The 23,653-nt window shown below is 43.8% G+C and overlaps 1 protein-coding gene across 1 annotated transcript; it reads right to left on the reverse strand.

The window, feature by feature from the left end:
* Window positions 1–1,074: 1,074 nt before the first annotated feature.
* Window positions 1,075–23,072, reverse strand: UCP2 (uncoupling protein 2). The gene is made up of 8 exons (XM_089656480.1): window positions 22,915–23,072; window positions 15,626–15,784; window positions 9,075–9,302; window positions 8,145–8,352; window positions 7,203–7,397; window positions 5,949–6,050; window positions 4,763–4,943; window positions 1,075–2,315 (listed from the first exon to the last, which is right to left on the reverse strand). Exons 3-8 carry the CDS (start codon window positions 9,198–9,200, stop codon window positions 2,201–2,203), a joined length of 927 nt encoding a protein of 308 aa, XP_089512606.1. The 5' UTR covers window positions 9,201–9,302; window positions 15,626–15,784; window positions 22,915–23,072; the 3' UTR covers window positions 1,075–2,200.
* Between the last annotated feature and the right edge of the window lie 581 nt (window positions 23,073–23,653).

The following is a 23,653-nucleotide window of genomic DNA, read 5'->3' on the forward strand; positions in this document are numbered from 1 at the left end:
ACATTTAAGCCAATACTGTTGAGTTCTGTGTAGCATCAATCTTGGAAGCCACAAAGACCGCACACCCAGGACTTTCCCCAATCAAACTGCACCAGAACATGTAGATGGGGAACTCACCTAAGACAAATTTACAGCAAACTTTACATATTGAAGTTTGTCATGTCTAATACTAGCTGTTTCACCAAGTGGAATCCATTTTCCTGTTTACACATCTTCTGTTTAAGAGGGCTTTACTGTGCTATGTACTTATTCACATCATATGACAATAGGATTCCTCATTTTAGAAAAGTGAGAGGAGCCATGAAAATCATCAAAACCCATCAGTCAGATGCACATCCAGAACTGCTGGTGTAGTGCTGCATGGAGTCTGCATGTTCTTCCTGTGTGGGTTTCCTCTGGGTAGGTTAATTGGCTTCTGGTAGGTTAATCAGCCCTAGTATGTATGAATTGGTTAGGGACCTTCAATTGTAAGCTACTTGAGGTCAGGGACTGATGTATGCCGTCAATTTACAAGTGCTTTTCATATTGTATATTCACAAGTACCTGTAATAAATATTGAACCATTTACTCCAAATTGTACAGTGGTTTCAAGTTTGGCCATCAGTGCATTGTATGCAAACCACAACTTCCATGCACTAGGGCCTGGGCCCAAATAAGCCACACATTATGGGGAAGGAAGAACTAAAGCAATCAAAGCCCTCCAACCAAATCCATGCACAACACAGCAAAGCCTTCTTAACACAGGAGGTATTCACATCTTTCCATCCCCATAAGTAAAAATTATTCCTCATTTCAAACACAGTGAGCACCATGCAAATCATTGGTTTACTGCAGCAGTTGTGAGGTCATCTGACTAAAAAAGGGAAAACTCTAGCCAATTATAGAGCAGTGTTTCTGATGTGAAGATGCAAGCAAAGGGGCTGATGGCTAGAAAGTTGGTCTCCATGTTGAATATGGAAATCATGGCTCCTCTGGGAGACTTGGGACCCAACAAGAGTATGACCAAACAGGTTCTGGTGAGTTAGGACTACAGTTTACACCACCTGGTTTACAAAAATTCACAAAGCCAAGGTCTCTGGTGCACGAACTTTAATGAAAATCATGCAGTCTTACATACAAAGGAACAAAAAAAAACATACATCAAGTCATTTGGTCTGTCAATAGAACCAAATTCACTTTGAGGAGGCAGACTGACTAGCGTCACATCCTGCTCGTGGTTGTCAACCCACATGAGGAAGATGACTCAGGTCTGACAGACTCAGCAGTTTCAGGAATGTGAAATCATTACACAAAAAATGAAAAAGCAGAAATTGGTTTACCCATCATGTGACTTGCAGCAATTGAAATCAAAAACAGAAAATCCCAATGTGGAAACCGAAATGCCAAGTTGGCAAGTTGGAAGCCCTTTGTACTGCAGAGTGATTTACAGAAGTTGGCACCCACACAGGGTGTACCTGTCATTCCAGGCATGCAATAGTTAGTTTACTTTTTTAATCCCATTTTTTTTTTCTTTTTTTTTTTTTAATAGAAAGACCGACTTACACTACAGTACAAATATGACTGAATGTTTAAAATTCCATTGGAAACAAAAAATTTTAGTAAGCCATACAAGAGCTACTATTTGTATTTGAGAGTTAATGCCTTTAAGATTTCCAGTCTGCAAGTGAAAGGTTTATTCCACAGACTGTAGACCTCATCTTGTCAATAGAGGTTTGAGAACAAGATGGCTGTTGTATGGCCAGGGTGACAATCTTTAAGATGGAACAAAACAGACTTGACAGAGGGAGTACAATGCCAGACAAAGCTTTTCATCTTTAGATGAAGTTGGGAAGGGTTAGAACCTCCAGATATTAAATACTTCCTGTTCTGCCCGACACGTCACTGCCACACTAAAGGGTTTCGTTAACATAAAGTGCAGAAACATTAAACATGAAGAGCTTTAAAATTTAATCAATAGAAGACAATATCTGGCACAGCAGCTGCTGGAAGAATAAAAATCTGGTACCAAATGTTGTCTACTATTGGATGCCAAATTAGCCATACAAACATTTTAAAAAAAGTAGTCACTTCTCCAGGAAGGAAAGGAGCAGAGAACAAACATGGGGATTGGACAGCTAAAAATGTAATTAAACAATGCTACAAGAGGTAGCGACACCCAAATTTAACAAGGTGGGGAAGGGGAAAGATGGTGCCATCATGATCAGAAAGGGGCCTCCCAGGAGACACGAGCGGACATCATGGCTCTCTTCAGCTGTTCATATGTGACGAACATGACGATGTTCCAGGATCCCAGCCTCAAGAAAGAGGGCATGAATCTGTGGGCACATAGGAGCAAGTCAGTCAGTATATGGCAGGACAACACACACACTTATGGGAGGAACCAGTCTGGCAGATCCTAAAGGAAATTTAGAACTCCTGATCAAGCAGCATGTTCCAGACTTGAACAAGATTGAAGACTACTTGATGCATGCTGGCAGGGCCACCATTAAAAATTAAGGTCCTATACAGCTTCCTTCTGAGCCCCCTGGACCTTGTCTTTGCAGAAGTTCTGGTTGGGGGTGAATCTGATCCCGATGACCTGATTGAGCCTGGGCCAGGATGATTGCCTATACCCACCTATCAGCAGCCCTGCATGTTGCATCCACATTTAAGACTTAGAGGGCAAAAAACATGAATCAGGATAATGGTACCTCATAAAATGAATCCACAAAAGAATGGTGGCCACTGACTTTTTCAAACAAATAAAGCTGCCATTTCACCTCTGTTCACTCCCATGGCTTCAATTACCACCTGTATTTGACACCCAAAATTTACTTCTCCACCCCCCACCTCACCCCCTCACTCTTGGCCCGCATCGCCCACCTCCTAAACGACATATCAGACTGGATGTCGCTCCATTTCCTCAAACTTAACCTATTGAAAACCGAGCTCCTGGTCTTCCCCCCCACCCCGTGCCCCCTTCCATCCTCTCCATCACTACTAACAACGCCACCATCTCTCCCACCCCACACGCCAAAGTCCTGGGTGTCACCATGGACTCCCACCTCTCCTTCCTACCCCACATCCAACTGCTATCTAAATCTTGCAGGCTCCACCTCCGCAACATCTCCAAGATACGCCCATTCCTCACCCCAGACACCAAACAACTCGTACACTCCCTCATCTCACACCTGGACTATTGCAATTCCCTTCTCACTGGCCTACCCTAACGAACGCTATCCCCACTCCAGTCGATCCTAAACTCAGCGGCTAGACTCATCCACTTCACCAACCGCTTTACATCCTCCACCCCTCTGCTAATCCCTTTATTGGCTCCCGATTGCCCAACGCATCAAATTCAAACTGCTAACTCTGACCTACAAAGCCATTCACAATGCCGCCCCAAACTACATAACTGACCTGATACCCAAGTACTACCCTGCCCGTGCCCTCCGCTCCTCACAGGACCTCCTACTCTCTAGCTCCCTAGTCTCCTCTTCCCACGCCCGATTGAAGGACTTCTCCAGGACTTCCCCCATCCTCTGGGACTCCCTACCCCAATCCATCAGACTGTCACCTACCCTCCTCACCTTCAGGCGCACCCTGAAAACCCTCCTCTTCAGGGAAGCCTACCCCAACCTCACCCAACACCTGACCTCACCTAACTAACCTCCTCCAGTCCATCCCCCACAGCCATCTCCTCCCGTACCACCTTCCCCTCCCTCCTAGATTGTAAGCTCGAAAGAGCAGGGCCCTCGAACCCCTCGTGTATTGTATTGTTACTGTATTGTCTCATGTTCTGTCCCCCTTGCTACTGTACAGCGCTGAGCATACCCTTTGGCGCTATATAAATACTGTACAATAAAAAAAAAAGGTTAGATGCTCAGTTGTCATGCTTATGCATTGGCTTCAATACAAAGTCACTAACCAGGTACCAAGGAAGTGTACTAAATACCAGTGTAGAATCACCAAGTGATTCCCCTGCCCTGGATTAGCATGTGATAGTCAATAGGAGAGATTGCCATAAGGAATTGAAAAACAGAATATTGGCAGCCTACTTTGTCTTCTATAAGCCAAATCTTTGTTCTGGATTGAGTAGTAAAGGGTTAAAGCCCATCAGCTTGTTTCCCATTGGGGGATCTTCCCTTCACACACAAACAGGAGTTTAAATTTAATCTCCTAGGCAAGGCGAAATTTCCTCAAGAGTTGTCGCTGGAAAGGGTGTCCCATCTGAAGATATCCCCTCTGTTCTGGCAGCAAACTCACTTTTGTCCCGGTGACAATTGTCATTGCCAGGACCAACAGGGGTAATATCTTCAGCAGTGGGACAGACCTAATGAAACCGAAAAGGGGTTACAACACTTTCAAAAGCTACACAAATGTTTTAATACACCAGTGAAGTTTCAGGAGCTGATTGAAGCATGGTAAATCCATGCCAATGTTAAAGATTGGCTGTCATGAGAATTCGTTGGTCGCCATTGTGGAGTATAAAAATGCCACTAGTCTAGGTGCAATATTGGGCATGGAACAGGCATACAAAATTTACTTCCCTCCAGCCTTTTACTGTATGCTTGTTCCAGGGCTGATGTATAGCCAGACAGCCAACTATTTAGTATTACCAAAAGCAGGTCAAAAAAAGCAACCTTGGAAGGGTACTTTCACAGGAAAGAAGTTTACTGACAATTACAATACAGTCTGGATGCAAAGATTGACATCAATAGGGGCACTATGGAGCATTATGACATGTGGGTGTTGGTTGGTATTGTGAAGTGCAGCAACTCACCCCTTGTAGAAAGCCTTTGGTCCTTCCTTCTGGAGCATGGTGAAGGCACAGTTCAGGGCGCTCCGATATTGCCCCTTGGCAGAGTTCATGTATCTTGTCTTCACTACATCAACAGGGGAGGCGATCACCGTGGTACAGAAGCCAGCTCCAAATGCAGAGGTGAAGTGACATGGAAGGTTGTCTACAAGAATGACACAAGATTGAGATTGCATAGGAAACCATGCTGACAGGTCTAGTTTAAACCTCATGAGTGGATGCCGATGCCCATAAGGACCATTTGAAGGTTGGCACAATGTCATCGCTGTATAGGGGGATGAAGGAAAAACCGGCTATGGGCAACAATTTTTTCAGCTACACATTCTGTGAGAGGACAGTGCTGTTCACACCAGCAATCCCTACAGAACGCAAGGCTGATTGAGTGTGCTGTGTGACAGGGATGATGTGCTTTTTCTGGTGCATTGCTCTTTTTTTTTCCAGAACTTTGACATGCAATTTCACTTTGCTGTGTTGTGATGCAATGGTTTGTATCATGCACGTAGTACTTTAAATACACTGACATATGAACTGCCACCATTAAAAATGACGCATTGTTCCTTGGCGGTGCAGGAAATATCTGACAGCTCACCTCCACCACACCTGGTGTCAACTAGCCCCAAGATGTGCACACTCAAAATTGATGTCTTCGTGCCAAATGAAGGTGTGCCTCAATTTGATACACAAGGTGTGTGTAAACTCAAACACTGAACCTCTCATTTGGTCCTTGTCAGTTAAACTGTCTGATTAAGGATGATTACAGACTTATGGTTAATGTCAAGGTATTGTCATAATTTCAACCCAATGCCAAGCCATGGCAACAACTCAGTGGAGGACTTGCCAAGTGAAACCTCTTAAGCCAACTATACATAAAGTGAAATTGACAGTCCAGCAGGGACTGGCTTAATCTTTGTGTGGGCTGCCTTGTGTGCCAGAAGTTTGAACATTTAGACTTGTTAAAGGGGCATGGAAAATTTCCTCTAGCCACCTTGTTTATGGATGGAGGAATTTGTCCAGCCAGCTGAAGGTAAAACTGGCTGCCGGAAGCTTAAGATGGCCGTATAAATTGGATAATCCAATAGTGGTTTTAGATTTTGGAAGGAAACCAGGTCTGTACTTCAAACTTGGGGAGGGTAAATATCCAGAAACTCACCACTCATAAGGTTGTAGGTCAGGAGGGAGTCTTTGATGAGGTCATAGGTGACCAGCTCGGTACAGTTTACAATGGCATTGCGGGTGATGTTTGGGGCGGTACCTGTGGGGGACAAAGACATTCATGTAGGTTAGCATTCTATTTAAAGGAAACACTAATGGTAGATATTTCCCAATTCTAAACGGAACCAAAGTTGTACTGAATTCTGCTTTTACCAGCTTGTAGTCTGCACAGTTCATGCTGGGGTAGAACAGACACTCCTATAGTATCATGGTGGCAAGTTTCTTTCCTTTGTTTAAAACTGCTCAGCTAGTGTATGGCAGGGTCACATGTAGGTAGCTTTATAGTCACCTGTCTTTCCGTTAAACATGGGGGCACTAAGGCTGAAGGAGGCCCAACTTTAACTGGCCAAGTCCTTTATTGGTCAGAGCTCCATCAGCTTTGCCAAGTGCAGAGAAAATGCATAACAGGATACATTGCATGGTTTTCAGCAACACATTCAAAGCATGTGCATACCACAGGTTTGGTGAACCTTGAAGCAGTACAGGCTCCCTTTTTGCTTACCCCACAAGAAAAAGCTACATGGGAAGTAGTTCAGCAGTAATACCAGGGCCTGCCATAGAAATATGACTAAGCAGGTTAGACCAGTTTCATGAGAGGGTTTTATAAATACTATTCGTCACATGCAACTACAGTACAGAAGACTGCCAGATACTAATAGGGCTTCCAGTTATAGATGTTATGCATTTGGACATCTTAAAGCCAAAACCCAGCAAGAGATCTTTAGTGCAGGTATGACTCAGAACTGTTTACATCACTGCTCCCATTGGGGAGATTTCCCCCCCCACTTTGTCCTGTGACACCAGGACAGGAAGACCGTGCAAAACCCAAAGTGTTTTAACATTAAAGAGTGGGGAAAGGTGACAGAGCAAAGAGTTGTGTACAATACAAAGCTAAAAATCCAGTTTGGATTTTAGTCATGTGTTTCAGAATATTTACTACACAACTTCAGTCTTATATGAACTGTCAATATCTCAATTTTCTTAGCATCTATGGGTAGACTTTGTTCCATAGACCTATTCCCTATGAAAGCCAAGACAGCTCTTTAATCCCATCTGTTGTGTGGAAATGGCCACCTTGGCCCACTTTGATGATGGCCTTTAGATTTTGGAAGCATAATCCCATCCCTAAAACCCAACATCCAGCTCAAGCCCTGGGCACTCTTCAAAGAATGAATAAAGGAGCTAGACAAACCTTTCCAGAGGCCGCGCATGCCTTCTTCCTTGGCAATAGTCTTGTAGGCATCCATTGTTCCCTTGTACCGCCTAGCACTGGAAGTGTTGGCCTGGGCCTGGAATCTCACTTTGACCACATCTGTGGGCTGAGCAATTGCTACCGCCATGGCTCCGGTGGTACAGCCAGCAAGCAATCTGCTTCCAATTCCAACATCTGTAAGAAATGGTCAAAAGGTCATTGACAACCCAATATCACAAATCTAGCCAATTCAGAATAGATCTGTTTGTCAAGTCATCTATGCCAACTCACATTTCGGTCTCTAAAATGCTGCATGTAGTGGAGATGTACTAAAACATAGCAAAGACACTTAATGTATGTGCCTGTTAAGTTGTATGTCAATTCAATATTAGATTCTAAAAATTGCCAGATTAAGTCATACAGAGAACATATGGAGCAGAAGAGAACAGCTCCCATAACCATGATTCAAGGGGACCTAGCCATGACTTTCCACCCAGCCAACAGTATGTATGCTTACATATTGCTCTAGTATGCAGTAGAGAATGTATTTCTATCTGCTGTACAAGCCTCTAAGATTTCAGAACTCCAGATGAAATTTAATCCATTTCAGATAATTACCACCTTAAAAAGTCCTAAAAGCACATCCGAGGTTTTTGTTAAAGATATGATCAAAAGGCAAAGCCTTTTACTTCTTCTAGAGAGGGCTAGAGCTAGAATTTCATAAAAATTGCAGCCCACACAATGTGCCTTCAGAAAAGTCCATTGACAAGTTTAGATGAAGATAATGCTGAATGCAGTAATGGAAGCATTGCATGCCTGAAAATGGATACTGTCCTCTGAATCATTTGAAAGCATAAAATATCCACAAAATAAACATCCAGTTGTAAGTTTTAGGCCAAAGAAATGGGTTTCCATGACAGACATTAAGATGTATCCACTTACGTTCTGATCCCTTGGTGTAAAATTGCTTGACAGAATCATACAGTCCAATTCGGACGGACGCAAAGCTCATCTGTCGCTGTAGACCCGCTACCAGCCCATTGTACAGGCTCCTGGGCCCTTCTGTCTTGACCATGGTGGAAATGGTCCCAAAGACTCCCTTGTACTGGGCGGTCTTCAAGTTGACAGGGGTCTTTCCCTCTCCTTGAATCTGTGCAAACAAAAAGTAGTATCAGTGAACAGTTTGAATATATTTGGCTTTGCCTTTGATGGGTCCCCAAAATGTTAAAGTTCTAGATGAAAGGATGGGTCAGCTCCTGCTCCTCATACTTTCAACAGCAAGATCTCCCTTGCAATTCCCAGCTCAGTTCCTGTCCATCTTTGTGTGCTAGCTTTTCCGGTTACATTCTTCATAATACAAACCCAATAGGGATGGTGGGAACCCTTCATAGAGAAAAAAAAAAAAAGAAAAAAAAAAAAAAGGACAGCAGGTGTGTAGACCAGGGAACTTAGATCAGGAATGGTAGAAGCCCTTATGATAGGCACAAGGTTTGCAGACCCAGGGACTCCAGGCAGTGATAGGAACACAGTGGACACAACAGGTGTGCAGGATACAGAAACTAGTGCAGAGGGTGGAAACTCCTCATAAGAGGCACATCAGGTGTTTAGACCTAGGAACCCTCTTAATGGGCACACCAGGTGTATGTACCCAGGAACTCCAAGCAAAGATCTCACCAACAGAGTCCCCAAAAGAAGAAATGTCAGATTGTTTAACTCTCCAGGAACCAATGAAATGCCAGTTTCTGGTGAGTTGACCCTTTAATAAGGCCAAAAGGCTTCAAGTGCAGCAACCAAACTCTGGTTTACCGATATTACAGAATATTAATTTCATATCATTTAGAAAAATTATCATGTTTTGTGTTCTTTACTAACCTGCAGTCGGACTTTGGCGGTGTCCAGGGGGAAGGTGAACAGGTCAGCTATACAAGCTGCAGTGCCAGCACCGACGAACTTCACAGCTGCGGTGGGCGGGACATCTGTGGGTTTGAAGCCAACCATTTTGACAAGTTATACTTTGATGTATAAACCCAAAAAGGACTGGAGTGTCCAGGGGATTTGTTGTAGTGATAAGACAAGGCAAACGAACTCTGCCGCCGGAGTCTGGAAAGGAAAAGATACACATTTAATAATGGCTTTTAGGGCTATACAATGGAGACCAGCACTGGTGTCAGCCATTTTCATAACCTTGAAGTACAAGGCAATGAACTCGTTACTTCACAAATTGTTTATTATCTGCAACACTGCATTCTCTAGAGTTTGCAATATGCCACAATCTTAGTACCATGTGGCCTGCAAAGATTTTCTATCTGATTGTACAGATCTCTAATCCAAATCAGGTAGGCCCTTAACATTACTTTCTCGCTAAATTGAAAATTTGTGATGTATAGTGGTCTACATAAAAAAAGGGCCATTCAATTTATACATAGATCAGGTTTAACCCGTGCTACAGCTGGCAATCTAAGATAGTGGCCATGTGTGGTCACCTTAAAGTGTAAACTCCAAATCTTGACCAGCAGGTCTGTCTCAGATACAGTTTTCCTAAAATAGAACTAAAGGCACAGCTTCTCAATCTGGGAAAAGTAACCCCCTGTCGAGTCCAATTGAGAAAATTGCCCTTCACTTCATGCCCATAGCCAAAAACAAAGTGAAGAAATCTCTCCAAAGTAAGGGAACCTCTTCAATAAACCAGAACCCTCATTCCCATGGGATGATGAAGACCAAAGTCTTAGCTATGTTATGGTCCAATGGCCTCCTAAGATTTTGGTCTTCCTCATCCCATGGGAATGAGGCTTCTGGTTTATTGGAGGACATGGATCCTACCACCAGTACTGCAACCATCGTTGAGGTCTGTACTAGGCCATTGTGTCCTGCTGACTGGTTGCAGCAAGGCCTAGAGAAGGCAACATGCCCTGAAATCTGAGATGCCATTGGAACATAAACACGGTTAAGACTTTTGTCTTCCTCATTCCATGTGTATGAGGCTTCTGGTCTATTGGAAGACATGGATCCTACCACCAGTACTGCAACCAAGGGTGAGGTCTGTACTAGGCCATCGTGTCCTGCTGAATAGTTGCAACAAGGCCTAGAGAAGGCAATATGCCCTAAAATTCTTGATGTTGATGCCAATGTGCAGGTAATATGGGAACATTAAGACAGGATATCTAAGCCCATGTGAATGGGGCCTCATCACACCAGTAATACAGTCTTGCCTGTATAGGCAATTGTTTCCCCACTGGCTGGGTGCAGCAAGGCCTAAAGAAGGGGACATGACCTAGAATTTGATGCCAATACACAGGCAATATGGAGCATTGAACATGGCTAAAACCTTTGTCTCATCTCTAAGCCCATGTGCATGAGGCCTATGGTCAATCAGATGACACCTAGCCTACCACAAGTACTATAGGCCTGGCTGAGGCCTGTACTAGGCCATTGCACCCTGCCGACTGGTTGCACCAAGGCATAGAGAAGACGACATGCCCCAAAATGCTCAATGTGATGCCAACGCACAGGCAGTACAGAAGCATTAAAACATGATATCCAAGTGCATATGAATAAGGCCTCTAGACACTAATCTGAGGCCTGTACTAAGCCATTGTGTCCTCCTGGCAGGTTGCCATAGTTACAGGTGACCAACAGCTGTGTCCCGGGCCTGCTGTAATAGGAGACCATGGCTTTCATTCAGGATGTAGTTAGGGCAGATAAGATCTGGATGTGTTGTGTCAGGATACAGATATTGTACAGACAGGCTGCTGAAAGGAATACGAGCCCAATAACCTACTACAAAAGGCAAAACCTTTTTGTTCTGGAGTAAGGGAGGGTATATCCCTTGTGCCATCTGTGACACTGGGGGGAGATTTGCCCCCACTTTGGAGGCATTTTTTCACTTTTGTTTTGGCTATGGGACAAAGTGAGGGAATCCCTGGTTGCCACCAGAACTAGTGTCATTGGAGGATTTGCTTTTTTCTGGTGACACCACTTTTTTTTTTTTAACTTTCAATGGTGATCTGGAAAAAGGATTAATCTCCTCAACAGGGGCACAAACAATCAGCACCTGACATGGGTTCTAACCCCTCTCCACTCAAAACAAGCAGTCCCACACAGTTTTAGGCTAGGTTTACATTTATGCGGAGAACAAAAATGGCGCACTTGCCTCATGCATTACTGTGATAAGAAATGTATACAATTACAAATGCATACTCGATCCAAAAAAGGTCAACAGGAGTCAAAATGTCAGTCGTGGACAGCAGAGGTCCTCGGGTAAAAGTACCAATGCATTTTGGGAGTCACCTATTGCTCTGAGGAAGAGAATTTGACTCCCGAAACGCATTGGCACTTTTACCAGAGGACCTCTGCTGTCCACAACTGGCATCTTTGACTCCTTGTCTGTTTTGATGACCTTTTTGTTTTGTGAATATGCATTTGTGATGTTATAATAAATTTCCTAATATGGTAATGCACAAGGAGAGTGCGCCCCGTTTTGTTCTTTTCTGCTAGTATCAAGATCCCCCGATACACCAAGGGTGGCACCTCAGCGAGTGCTAGATTCCGTGTTCAGTGCAGCAAGAAGATTCAAATGCTGGTTTTTGGTTTCTGTTGGAGTTTTTACATTTGTGCGGAGTGTAAATTGCACTCAACATACCGCTTTCAAAAACACACGGCATGCCATCAACTCTAATGGCATCCCCATGTACTGACAAAGGTAATGCAGATGGAAAGCGCCATGCAATTTCCATGCACAAGGACCTTTTTTCTTTCAGGAATTACAGGCATTGCAGTCCAAAATGAATGCTGAGCTGCGCCCGAACAAATACGGCACACAGAACCGCACGAATTAACCTATACTTACAGCTCAGAAACCCGGCCACACATTTGTCAGACCCCAAAGACCTCCAAACAGCAAATCAGAACATTTAGGGCTCATTCACATAGGTTGTGGCCCAAACCCCATGAGTGTCACATTCATTTGTGGCTGGAGCCACCGCATGCAGGCGGTAACTATGGGGATGCAGGGACCATGACATTTTAGGTTCAGGACTTCTAGATGTGCCTAGAAGTCACTATTCCACAACCAGGCAGCCAGCCAGGGACAATAATCAATGTTTATGTAATGCCTGGGAGACAGAACGCCTTGTCTTCCTGTGAACTCTCACCTACATAGAGCAGCCATAATGAGACGTCTGGTAATCTCCATGTATTACAAACAAGGCGGAGGATCCGGTTACAAGGACACGTGCTTTATACAAGAATCCATCTAAGATAATGAAAAGTCCTCATGCACACCGGACGTTTTTAACAGCGGCTGTTTTTGGCGTTTTTTCCTACAGCCAGTAAACGCTGCAGCATTTTATCCTATGTGTCCATGCATAGACTAATCAGTGTTTTTAGGCTGGAAAAAAAAAAAAAAAAAAACCAAACAGGAATAGTGGGTTTCTAGGAGTTTAGCTGTGCAAAAAAAAAAAAAAAAAGCTCTAATGCAGCAAACCAGCTTTTTTGAATGAAAAGAAAAAAATCATTAAAACTGAAAATGTGGCTAAAAGCCAATGCAAAAGCACTAAAAATAAACTCACGTTTTTAGCATGACTTTACCCCTGGTTCACATGTGTGGGTTGTGCTGCTGCAATCCACACAAAAATTTGTGCAGCCACACCACCCACACAGCGGGATGTGGAATGGCAGGTGGGTGCCATTGGTTCTAATGGCATGTTGCCCACACTGGAAATCGCAACCGTACTGAGAACCGAAGTTCCCGTGCGGTCTGCGTTTTCCGAAGAAGTGCAGGGACTTCTTTCCTGCGTGTCCCAGGGCACGGGAGTCCAGTCAAATGAATGAGCTCTTGTGCCCCCACAAAACGTGGCCTTCAGGAACGTGGAGATGTGAACCTGGCGTTGCACAGCAAACGTTACCATAGTTATTAAAAACGCCCAGTGTGCATGGAGCCTAACAGTTGACACAGGCCGACTGGCAACTTTTGGCCTGGGGGGGCAAGCACAACCCAGAGGCCCATGGTTCAGAGACTTGGTGCCCCTCCTGCTCTCCCTTTTCCCTCCCTCCTCCTAAGCCCCATCCCTTGCTGAAACTCCACTCCAGGGACTCTGCTGACTCGGTGGGTCAGGCTGGACAGTGCCTCTGGGTTCCTGAACTGGCTGGCAGGGGTGGAGAGCCTCCAGTGGGGCATAGAGCAAGGCTTCTGCTCAGACACTGTACACCATCCATGCCGAGGTGGGTGGTCTGCACCCGGTTCTCATCCTGCACTCTGATAGGACACTGGAGGGGACTTTTTACACCTCTTCACCAGGAAGACTTTAGGGATGTCTAGTGGAAGCAGTGCAGCCTTTTACAGGGCATCAGAGTTACAAAGCCCCTTGGCCCAGTCTTCCTTTGAGTTGACACCTGTCTTATTTGCACCAAAAGTTTAATTTTTCTCAAGACAAGCTTTTAAGCACCCCCTTCTGCTAAGGGACTGCTTGGACCTCAAAAGAGGTTACACCCCAATATCTTGCCCTAAAAATGATTAGGACTCATTTACACTGGTGGAAACTCTTGATGCCCCCCTCTAAAAAGCAATCCAGATTACCAGTTGACTGGGAGGGGATAGGTCACCATCTCACTGCCCATTTCAACCCCGAAAAGCCTGCTCCACTACACCCTACGAGCATCGCATGCAGTTATGGTGCAGCTCCATTCACTTGAATGAGTCATGTTTGATGGCCATACTGGCTGCTGATGAAGACAGATGGCATTTTTGCTGCAGCCCTGAAGCTGAGTTCTTGCACACATTAACACTATAGTGTGAACACAGCCCAAGCCCGGGCACACAGGATCCAACAATTTCAGTTGTCACCAAAACAGGAGAGCCAAAATACTTCATGAAGACACCTGCTCTGGTGACAACCTCTAGAGGGGATTTCCCTTTGGAGAGATCTTCACTCTGTCGGGAGACCATGAACAGAAATCTCCCGAATGATAGCAGAAATTAAACTGACACCACCTCCCACCCCCCAAACATTTTAGTTCTGCACAGTGCTACTTCTAAATTTGAATCCCAGGGAAAATTTCACATTGCAGCTTTTACGCCTTAGATGTGGCAGCCGAATTAGTTTTAATTTTTCAGGCTAAACATTTTGACCAAGTACAGAAAGTCTGTTGATCCTGTCAGAGAAAGTGTGTTTGTCATGTGAGATGAACCAAAAACAATCCTCTATTTGAACTACAAAATCCCAAATTATGTAACGAAGATTAAAAGGGAGGCATGCTTGATGTCCAGCCTGTGTGACAACTATGGCACCCTCTATAGTGGAGATCCTGGTATCTGAGATGGAGTACAAGATCACAGGTCACCAGGAAAGCTTGAAGGACCAATAAACGCAGCCACCACAACCATCCTATTATCAAACAGATGTAAGTGTTGCTAAGTGGTTAGCACTTCTGCCTAGCAGCATTAGGATCGTTTGTGTGAACCCCAACCACGGCTCTACCTGTCTGGAATTTGCATGTTATCCATGTCCCTGTGTGGGTTTCCTCCCACACTCCAAACACATGCTGGTAGGTTCACTGGCTCCTGTCTCCTGCCCTAGTATACGAGTTAGGGACCTTAGAATGTAAGCTGCTTAAGGGCAGCAATTGATGAATGGTAAATGTACAATATATGTAAAGCACTGCAAAAACTGACTACACTATATAAGCACCTGTAATGTTATAAGCCAACAAAATACCTGTTGATCCTCGAGTGATAACACTTTCGGCAAGGAGCCGAGAATTACAATGCATTAGCTTAGAGCAGGGGTCTCCAAACTACAGCCTGCGGGCTACATCCAGCCTACAGATGCATGGGGAGCAGGGGCGGACTGACCATTTGGAAACTAGGGCACTGCCCGAGGGCCTGGGGTCAGTAGGGGGCCCCATGAGATGCCCCTGGTACCCTTTTTATAGGCTTTGAGTTTGAGCAAGGACACAGGGGCCCCATGAGTTGTCAGTCCGTCCCTGATGGGGAGATTAAGTGTTGGGGGACCCAAACCCTGATGCAAAGGGTGGGGGGACTAATTGGGGACCCGAACCCTGATGCAGAGGGTGGGGGGACTAATTGGGGACCTGAACCCTGATGCAAAGGGTGGGGGGACTAATTGGGGACCCGAACCCTGATGCAAAGGAGGGAATTGGGAGACTCTGAAGGGGACCCTGATGTAAGGGGGAACTCCGCCTGTTATTTGTAAAATTTACAAGACCCTTATACAAAAGTTTGCAGATACCTGGCTTAGAGTATAGTCCCATTACTCAGGCCTTCTTGCAGACCTCTAACTTTCACCCTCCTCATATTAACTGACAATATGATGCAGTTTAGAAGATGCATGGACCAAATGGATTGGGTCACATGATTTCCAAAGCTCCCCTACCAAGCCAACAAAACCCATACATGCCAACAGTACCTTACGTCTTCCAGCTGGAGTGGCGATGGTTCCGGAGATCAGGCTTCCCTAAAGGCGTCCCGACCGTCACATTTGCCACAAGCAGTGGATATAGGATACCCGTTATTTTCCATAGAAAAGTGGTGGTAAAAAAGATTTCGTATAAACATAATACTTATCCTGGAAGAAAAAACAGAGCACAAAATTAAAGACTGAATATTGTGGCATAGAGGGAATTAGTCTATACAATGCATACAACTTAATATCTACGAGAAACCTGCCCTTCAGATTGTGGTGCTGCTTCAGGCATTACTATACAGCAACGTGCAAACCGTGAATGGGACCCTCAAAAAGGAAACCTGTGCCAAGAAAAGGCTTCCACTACTAACCTCCACAAAAAAGAAAAAATTAATAATTGCCAGGCTCACATGTTTATCCAACAGCTTTAAACTATCATCAGGAAGTTGGCAGAGCAGCAGTGAATGTGCCATCTCCAGAGTGCATAACTATCACATAAGAACCCTGTAGCTATAAAAACCAGACTTAATGAGCGATTGTGTTGGGGTTACCCTGGAGCTGGTAAACCACATGCGTTTGTATTAGTTTAGGCAGTTGACAGGACAGCTGCTGTAGAGTTGAATTCAAAGGGCCTCCAGTTACTTTAGAAGAATCCGCTAACAGCTGACCACATGTTACAAACTAACATCTGTGCAATCTTCTAGATTTTCCAGCCACCATGTAGTATGGAGGACCTGCCTGAAAAATCCAAGTTATTTACATCAAATCAGGTCTGTCCTAGCACTGCTGCATGAGCTTCTGCTAAATGGATTGTGCAAACAGAAGTGCTAAAAATGGGAAATCAAAACCTTTAAAAAGTCGAGCCTGTTAGCTTCAAGTTTAAACGTGCAACTCCAGCCAAAAACGTCTCGTCTTGGATAGTGAGGAAGGATTAGGACCCCTTTTACCTTTGTATTGATGTCAGTCATCCCACATATGGTCATCTCAAAAAAGGTGGCTCCTCTTAAAATGGCACCAGAACAGAAGGGGCACCTCGCTTCAATAGGTGCCAGAACAGAAGCAGGCTCTCCTCCCTGATGGTCACCAGAACAAAAGCAGGCTCTCCTCCTGGACTGCCATCAGAACAGAAGGGGCACCTGACTTCAATGACTGCCAGAACAGAAGCAGGCTGTCCTCCCTGGTGGTCACCAGAACAGAAGGGGCACCTGGCTTCAATAGGTGCCAGAACATAAGCAGGCTCTCCTCCTAGACTGCCATCAGAACCAAAGGAGCACCTGACTTCAATGGCTGCCAGAACAGAAGCAGGCTCTCCTCCTAGATGGTCACCAGGAAAGGGGCACCCTGCTTCAATGGTCATCAGAATAGAAGCAGGCTCTCCTCCTAGGTCACCAGAACAGAAGGGGCATCCTGCTTCAATGGTCACCAGAATAGAAGCAGGCTCTCCTAGATGGTCACCATAAAAAAAAAAAAAAAAAAAAAAAAAAAAAAAAAAAGGGGCATCCAGCTTCAATGGTTGCCAGAACAGAAGGGGGCACCCCTCCTAAATGGTCACCAAAACCAGAGGGGGCTATACTCCTAAATGGTCATCAGAACCCAAGTCTCCAATGGCATATCCTCTACCCTAGCTGTTCTGTGGCCAATAAGGTTTTAGATTTCCCATCTTCAGTCTTGGTCACAGCCACCAGAACAGAAGAGAAATCCCATAATAGCAATATAGATCTAAGACAGACCATGCATTATGCAATTTTTAACCCATGGTTGGAGGAAAGTCCATACTGATGGTGGGAATCCCCTCTGCTTTGCTATCGTGTTCTGCTGATGGAGCGCAGGGAGCCTTCTCAACTGGCAGAATACAACAACAGGTATAGCTGCCAGCACTAACCATGCGAGCAACCAGACAGGCTGGTTGTATTGAAGCCGATCAACTTCATTTGAACCAGCCTGCCTATAAATTTGGCCGGGTCGTGCTGAAGAGGTTATTCAACCAAAAAAAAAAAAATAAAAAAAAAAAATCAGGATATACAGTTCGTCTTATGCACCACTGAAGACTCCATGCTTAGCTTCCTATACAAGCCCCGTCAGACTGGTTCTCTTAGGGGATTACACATTGGTATACTGTATAGCAGTTGTGTTTTGCGGTTCCCTCCATATGACATAGGGGGTTGGGGATCCCTTTTGTGTCTCCAGGAGCTTCTTAAGCTCCTTCCCAGCAGAAGCTTCCTAGTAAATGAGCAATCACCATAAAGATAATGACTCAGCAAGCATCCCTTCCCCCATAGACTGACACAGCATTGTCTACAGTCCACACATACAAAAGCCAACAGCATCCTACTTACATTCCATTTGGGTTTCTACACATTACAGGAGCACCTATTCCTATTGGTAGGCCAACACCAGCATGACGGTCCAGGAATTTGCATCTTTTAGATGTTTCTGAATGTAAGCTGGTCATAAATCTAGCAATCAGATTCTCCTTTAGCTGCATCAAAGGCTAGGCATTACAAGAGCCCATATGATGGGACACAAATGGCCTGACAAATAGGGGCCATGCAAGTTGGGAGGGGGGAGAGAAAAAAAAAAAAGCACCAAACTTTAGTCCTATATCCTTCAATGTTAGTTAACCAGGATGTGTCACATGCAACATTAACCACTTGTCTTCCTGAGGCTTTACCCCCCTTCCTTACAGGACATTTTTTGCGTTTTGGTGCTGCATTACCTTGACTGGCAATTGCACAGTCATACAATGCTGCACCCAAATAAAATATATAGTTTCCCCACGAATTGAGCTTTCTTTCAGTGGTATTTGATCTCTAGTGCGTTTTTATTTTTGGCACAAAAAAAAAAAACACAAAAAAAAAAAACACACAACTTTTTGCTATTTAACATGTCCAGTAAATTTTTTTTTATTTTTTAAATCAAATTTAGTCATACATTTAGGCCAAAATGTATTCTGCGACATGTCTTTGCTAAAAAAAAAAAAAAAAAAATCCCAATACATGTCAATTGGTTTATGTGAACGTTATAGATTCTACAAATGGCAGTATAGATACTGGAATTTATTCCACCCCCCCCTAGTAATGGCGGCGATCCGTGACTTATAGCGGGACTGCGGCGGGCATTCTGACACTGGGGGGGAACTGACTTTGTATCACTGACATCCCCAGTGATCAATGCAAAAAAAAACCCCACAAAAAATAAAAAAAAAGCACTGACACTGTACTAAGGGCACTGGGCAGGAAGGGGTTAACACGAGGGGCAACCCAAAGAGTTAACTGTGTTCCACTGTAATCACACTGCTTTGCATGGGTGTGCTGTGTACAGCCATCCAAAGCAGTGTGCACGGACACTGAGAAGAACTGTCTTGTATACACAGTTCTCCCCATCGGAGTTGCTCGGCAATCACCGGGCGCTGGCAAGTGATCACCGGCTGGGACCTGGTGATTGACAGACATGGCCGCGAATGGGGCGTGCACGTGCCCCCTACCCGGAAACACTTTTGCCCACCCGTGTCACCCTGTAGCAGTATATCTGCTATAGGGCGGTTGGGAAGAGGTTAAAGGATTTTTGGACTCTTGAGAACATGTGGCACTTTTGTTAAACATGTCAGTTGGGAAGACAAAGCCACCAAAGAGCATTGGTGCAAGACCAGGGGTGGACTGACCATTTAGAAACTCGGGCACTGCCCGAGGTCAGTAGGGGGCCCCATGAGATGCCCCTGGTACCTTTTTCATAGGCTTTTTTCAGTTTGGGCAAGGACACAGGGGCCCCATGATCCCCTATTGCCCAGGGGCCCCATGAGTTGTCAGTCCGCCCCTGTGCAAGACTGAAACTGCCACCATCCTCCAGAAAGAACAGTTGGGAAAAATGTAAGGCTTCATGCACACTTGTCATGCGACTATCCAAAGTTGTAGCCCATGTATTTCAATGAAAGCCAAAGTTGCAGCGACTTTAAAAAGATTCTGACCCTATGATGCACTTTTCTGTCACTTAAGTGCCAAAGACTGAAAGTTGCACAACTGTCACACTTCTATTGAGACGCAACAAAAGTAGACAGCCAAAAGTCGCATCCAAGTTGGATCAAATATGCACTGGAAATCGCACAACTTTGGAGTTGCACAAGTGTGAATGGAGCCCAGCTGAACACCGGGATCTTCCCAAGTAGCTTTCGGCCATGTGACCATCAAAGCCAAGTGATCAACAACTTTTGATCAGTTCAGGACTATGGGCACCTCTATAGAGCAAGGCCAACTCTACGATGTTTGGACCACATCTGAACAATGTTCCAACCAGACTACAGAACATTGGCATGTGCTTGAGTAGAAGGACCAGGTCCAACAACTCATGTCTACAATCCCCCACATACAGGAGGCTCCTCTTCATTGTCTGCTCATTTCAGGCTGGTCTCGTAGCAGCGACTCGTGGAAGGCTTTACATCTACATGTTAGACAGCATAACGTCCCATGGTCATCTTTAGTTCCGAAACCCGCCATGCAGGGACAGACTGACCATTTGGAAACTCGGGCACTGCCCGAGGGCCCGGGGTCAGTAGGGGCCCCATGAGATGCCCCTGGTACCTTTTTCATAGGCTTTTTTCAGTTTGGGCAAGGACACAGGGGCCCCATGATCCCCTATTGCCCGGGGGCCCCATGAGTTGTCAGTCCGCCTCTGCCGCCATGGTGAGGCTTTCACAAGATTTCATTGTATTTTGGTTAAATATTTTCACCAGAACTTCCATAAAGCCATCAACATTTCCCTGCACTTCCTACAGGACAGGTAACTGGAAACCAAGCCAAGACTCCAGACTGCAAACCGACAACCAGAGACCTCAGCCACAAGTGTACACTAATAAAAACTACAATTTTGTTTAGGCAAATCAGCCAACATTTTATTTTAATTAAGTGACTCCAGGACCTCTCACATAGGAAGCCATGCTTAACCAGATCAATGAAAGTGGATAAAAAAAAACCCACAAACACCCCCACACGGAACAAGCCTTAGGCTACGTTCACACTAGCCTTGTTTCCAAGCAGCAGAATTGTTCCCATTGCAGCACATGGTGCGGTTATAACGGGCGTGCAGGGGCGGACCGACAACTCATGGGGCCCCCGGGCAATAGGGGATCATGGGGCCCCTGTGTCCTTGTCCAAACTCAAAAAAGCCTATGAAAAAGGTACCAGGGGCATCTCATGGGGCCCCCTACTGACCCTGCGCCCTCGGGCAGTGCCAGAGTTTCCAAATGGTCAGTCCACCCCTGCGGGAGTGGTAGCGTCACAGCAAAACGGACGCCTCTGGTCGAGTCAGGAGGCGTTGAAGCCTCCTATTCTAGCCTATGGTGCCGCTCCGCAAACACCGGACCAACGCTTGCCAAATGCTATGGGGGCGTTCGGCAAGAGTTGGTAAAACAGTCATGTGTGAACGAGCCCTTAGAACTAAACTTGGCCACACACTTGGAAACGTCAGCCAACTTATGGTGGATATGGACAAAAATTGCTCCAAGTGTGCCCGTTAGCAAAACCTGGATTGACAAAAGTCAATTTTCAACCTGGGTGTAAAGTTATTGGCTGAATAGCATCTGCATCCAATCAGGGCAGGGAAATTATACATATTTTACTACCACTTTAATGGCACTGCTGCAAATCTGCTAGAGGGGTTGCCAATTACCAATACCACCCCATGTATCTCCAAGCATGAACAGTTACATTCGCCTTGCTCCATTTCTTTAGAATGTATGGTTATATATGACTTATGTTTAGATCCATCAATTTGCACTTTTATGATTGCTTTCAGTGTTTTGCACTGGCACTTTAATTAAATTAATAATTAAATTAAAAATTAAATTAAAAATAATAATTAAATTAAAAATTAAATAATAATTAAATTAAAAATTAAATAATAATTAAATTAAAAATTAAATAATAATTAAATTAAAAATTAAATAAATATTTCAGGATTTATATAGCACCAACAATTTGCTCAGCGCTTTACAATATCCCTCTATATATATATTCCTTCTGCACTGAAACGTATTGTAATTGTATTGTCTCCCTTTACATTGTGCAGCGCTGCACAAACTGTTGGCGCTATATAAATCCTGGTTATTAATAAATAATTGTATTACATATTGGTCTTGTTTTATCCATTACTTTAATGCTCACTTAGATATTTATTTTGGATGATTTTTATGTCATTTGAAAGCGCTGCACTATTTGTTTGCACATGCAGATTAGCAGTAAAGCATGCACACACCAAAACGCATGGTGCTGCAGAATCATGTCGGTCATCACAATTTTGCAAGAGGATGAGAGTTCGTTTCCATGTTTCTCACACATAGGGAAGCTCATTGAAGTGAATGGTTGCCCCACACACACGGAAACACCTGCATAGTATGAACAGAGCAAGTCCCAATACACTTGCTTGGTAGAATACTGAAAACAAATATAAAATTAAAATATAATTTGTTCACACTTTATTAACTTTTGATTGATTTTCAAACATTTACAACAAACAGGGTTGCATAAAAACAGGGTATGGCAAACTCATAGTAGAAGAGAAAAAAAAATGTAAATCAATGACAGGTACAGAGATACATACAATGTCAATACAAAACAGTGAATTCACAATCGTTTTCAGACAATTTGAGCAGACAATATAATTTTATTACATTAATATATACAAATTGATTTATTTTAATACATTTACACTTTTTTTATTATATATTCAATTAATATATTAAATCCTTTTCAAAATCATTTAATATAATAAAAACATATTATATAAAGTGTTTTTAAAAATCATTTTATATAATATTAAATATTATAATACAAATATTATATTAAAGTATATTTATATAAATTGATTTATTTTAGTGTGTATACTTTATATTAATATAATTTATATACACACACTTTTAAATATAATAAAAAAATATATAAAATTATACACACTAAAATAAATCAATCAATTTATATAAATATACTTGAATATTTGTGTTATTTTATTTAATTATATTGTCTAAAATGATTTTTTAAAATCATTTTATATATTAATATAATTGTTTTTAGTATAAATTAATATATAAAAGTTAATTAAAAAAAAAAAAAAAAGTCAGAGGGAGACTCAATGGAACACTTGGACTTCTGACACCACACATCTATGTGTCCTTGTATGTAGAGAACACAAACATGAGGAGAATTCTATAAAGTAAGAGTATTAAACAGATACCACAACTAATACAAAGAGCTCTACAAGTCAATATACAACATAAAGCCCAATAGAGAAGACAAGGCACTTACCTGTAGGAAGATAAAGGGAATCAGCTCTAACAGAAGGGGAGATCTTTGCTGGGGGGGATGGGTGAGAGGTGACCAGGCGGGGGGTTGGAGGAGAGGGGGGACAAGTGCTTTAAATACTCAAAGGTCTGAGAAGGACTGAGACAGAGGAGAGCAGCCTGAGCCTTCATATAGACTGGGAGGGGTGGGTGGTGGGAGGGGCTGGACTCCCTTGTCCCACCCCCCATCCCAGTAATCTGATGTCACACTGAAGATGATGAAACTGCCATTTCCTATGAAAGGTTACAATGTATTTCTGCACTTTATAATGTTTTATGTTCTCCTCTGTACTGTCTGTAGATTGTATCACTCTATAGATTTAGATCCTTCTAGAAGGTTTGATAACTGTAATAAAAAAATGATGGATTTCCCCAAACTCCCCAAAAAAAACAAAAAACCCCAAATAAATCGAAAAAGTACATTTTCAAAAATGTCCCCATACTTCCAGGGCCCCGCTGTCGGAGACTGACATTTTTTCAGAAATACTCATTTCCTGGCCGCTGACCTGGAACAAGCACAGCGACTAGAAGTCCCAATTCCCGATCTGTGCGCTGGTTCCAGGGGACGCCATTGGATGAGTGTGACTGCCAGGCGAACAGCATTTCCAACAATGGCTGCCTACTAGTCCCAGTTTGGTATAAAGGAGGCATCTCCACCGACAGGCTCTCCAACCGCCCCGTTCCAAGAACCCGCCAAGGGCCAC

The sequence above is a fragment of the Staurois parvus genome, unplaced genomic scaffold (genome assembly GCF_062004578.1).
Source record: "Staurois parvus isolate SC_StPar_1 unplaced genomic scaffold, SC_StPar_1.0 ptg000909l, whole genome shotgun sequence".
Lineage (NCBI taxonomy): Eukaryota > Metazoa > Chordata > Amphibia > Anura > Ranidae > Staurois > Staurois parvus.

Coding starts and splice junctions, on each gene's coding strand:
- UCP2 (XM_089656480.1), bottom strand. CDS start 9,200: ATGGTTGGCTTCAAACCCACAGATGTCCCGCCCACCGCAGCTGTGAAG. Junction 7,398..8,144: donor TTACACCAAGGGATCAGAAC/GTAAGTGGATAC, acceptor CATTTCTTACAG/ATGTTGGAATTGGAAGCAGA. Junction 4,944..5,948: donor GACCTACAACCTTATGAGTG/GTGAGTTTCTGG, acceptor TCATTCTTGTAG/ACAACCTTCCATGTCACTTC.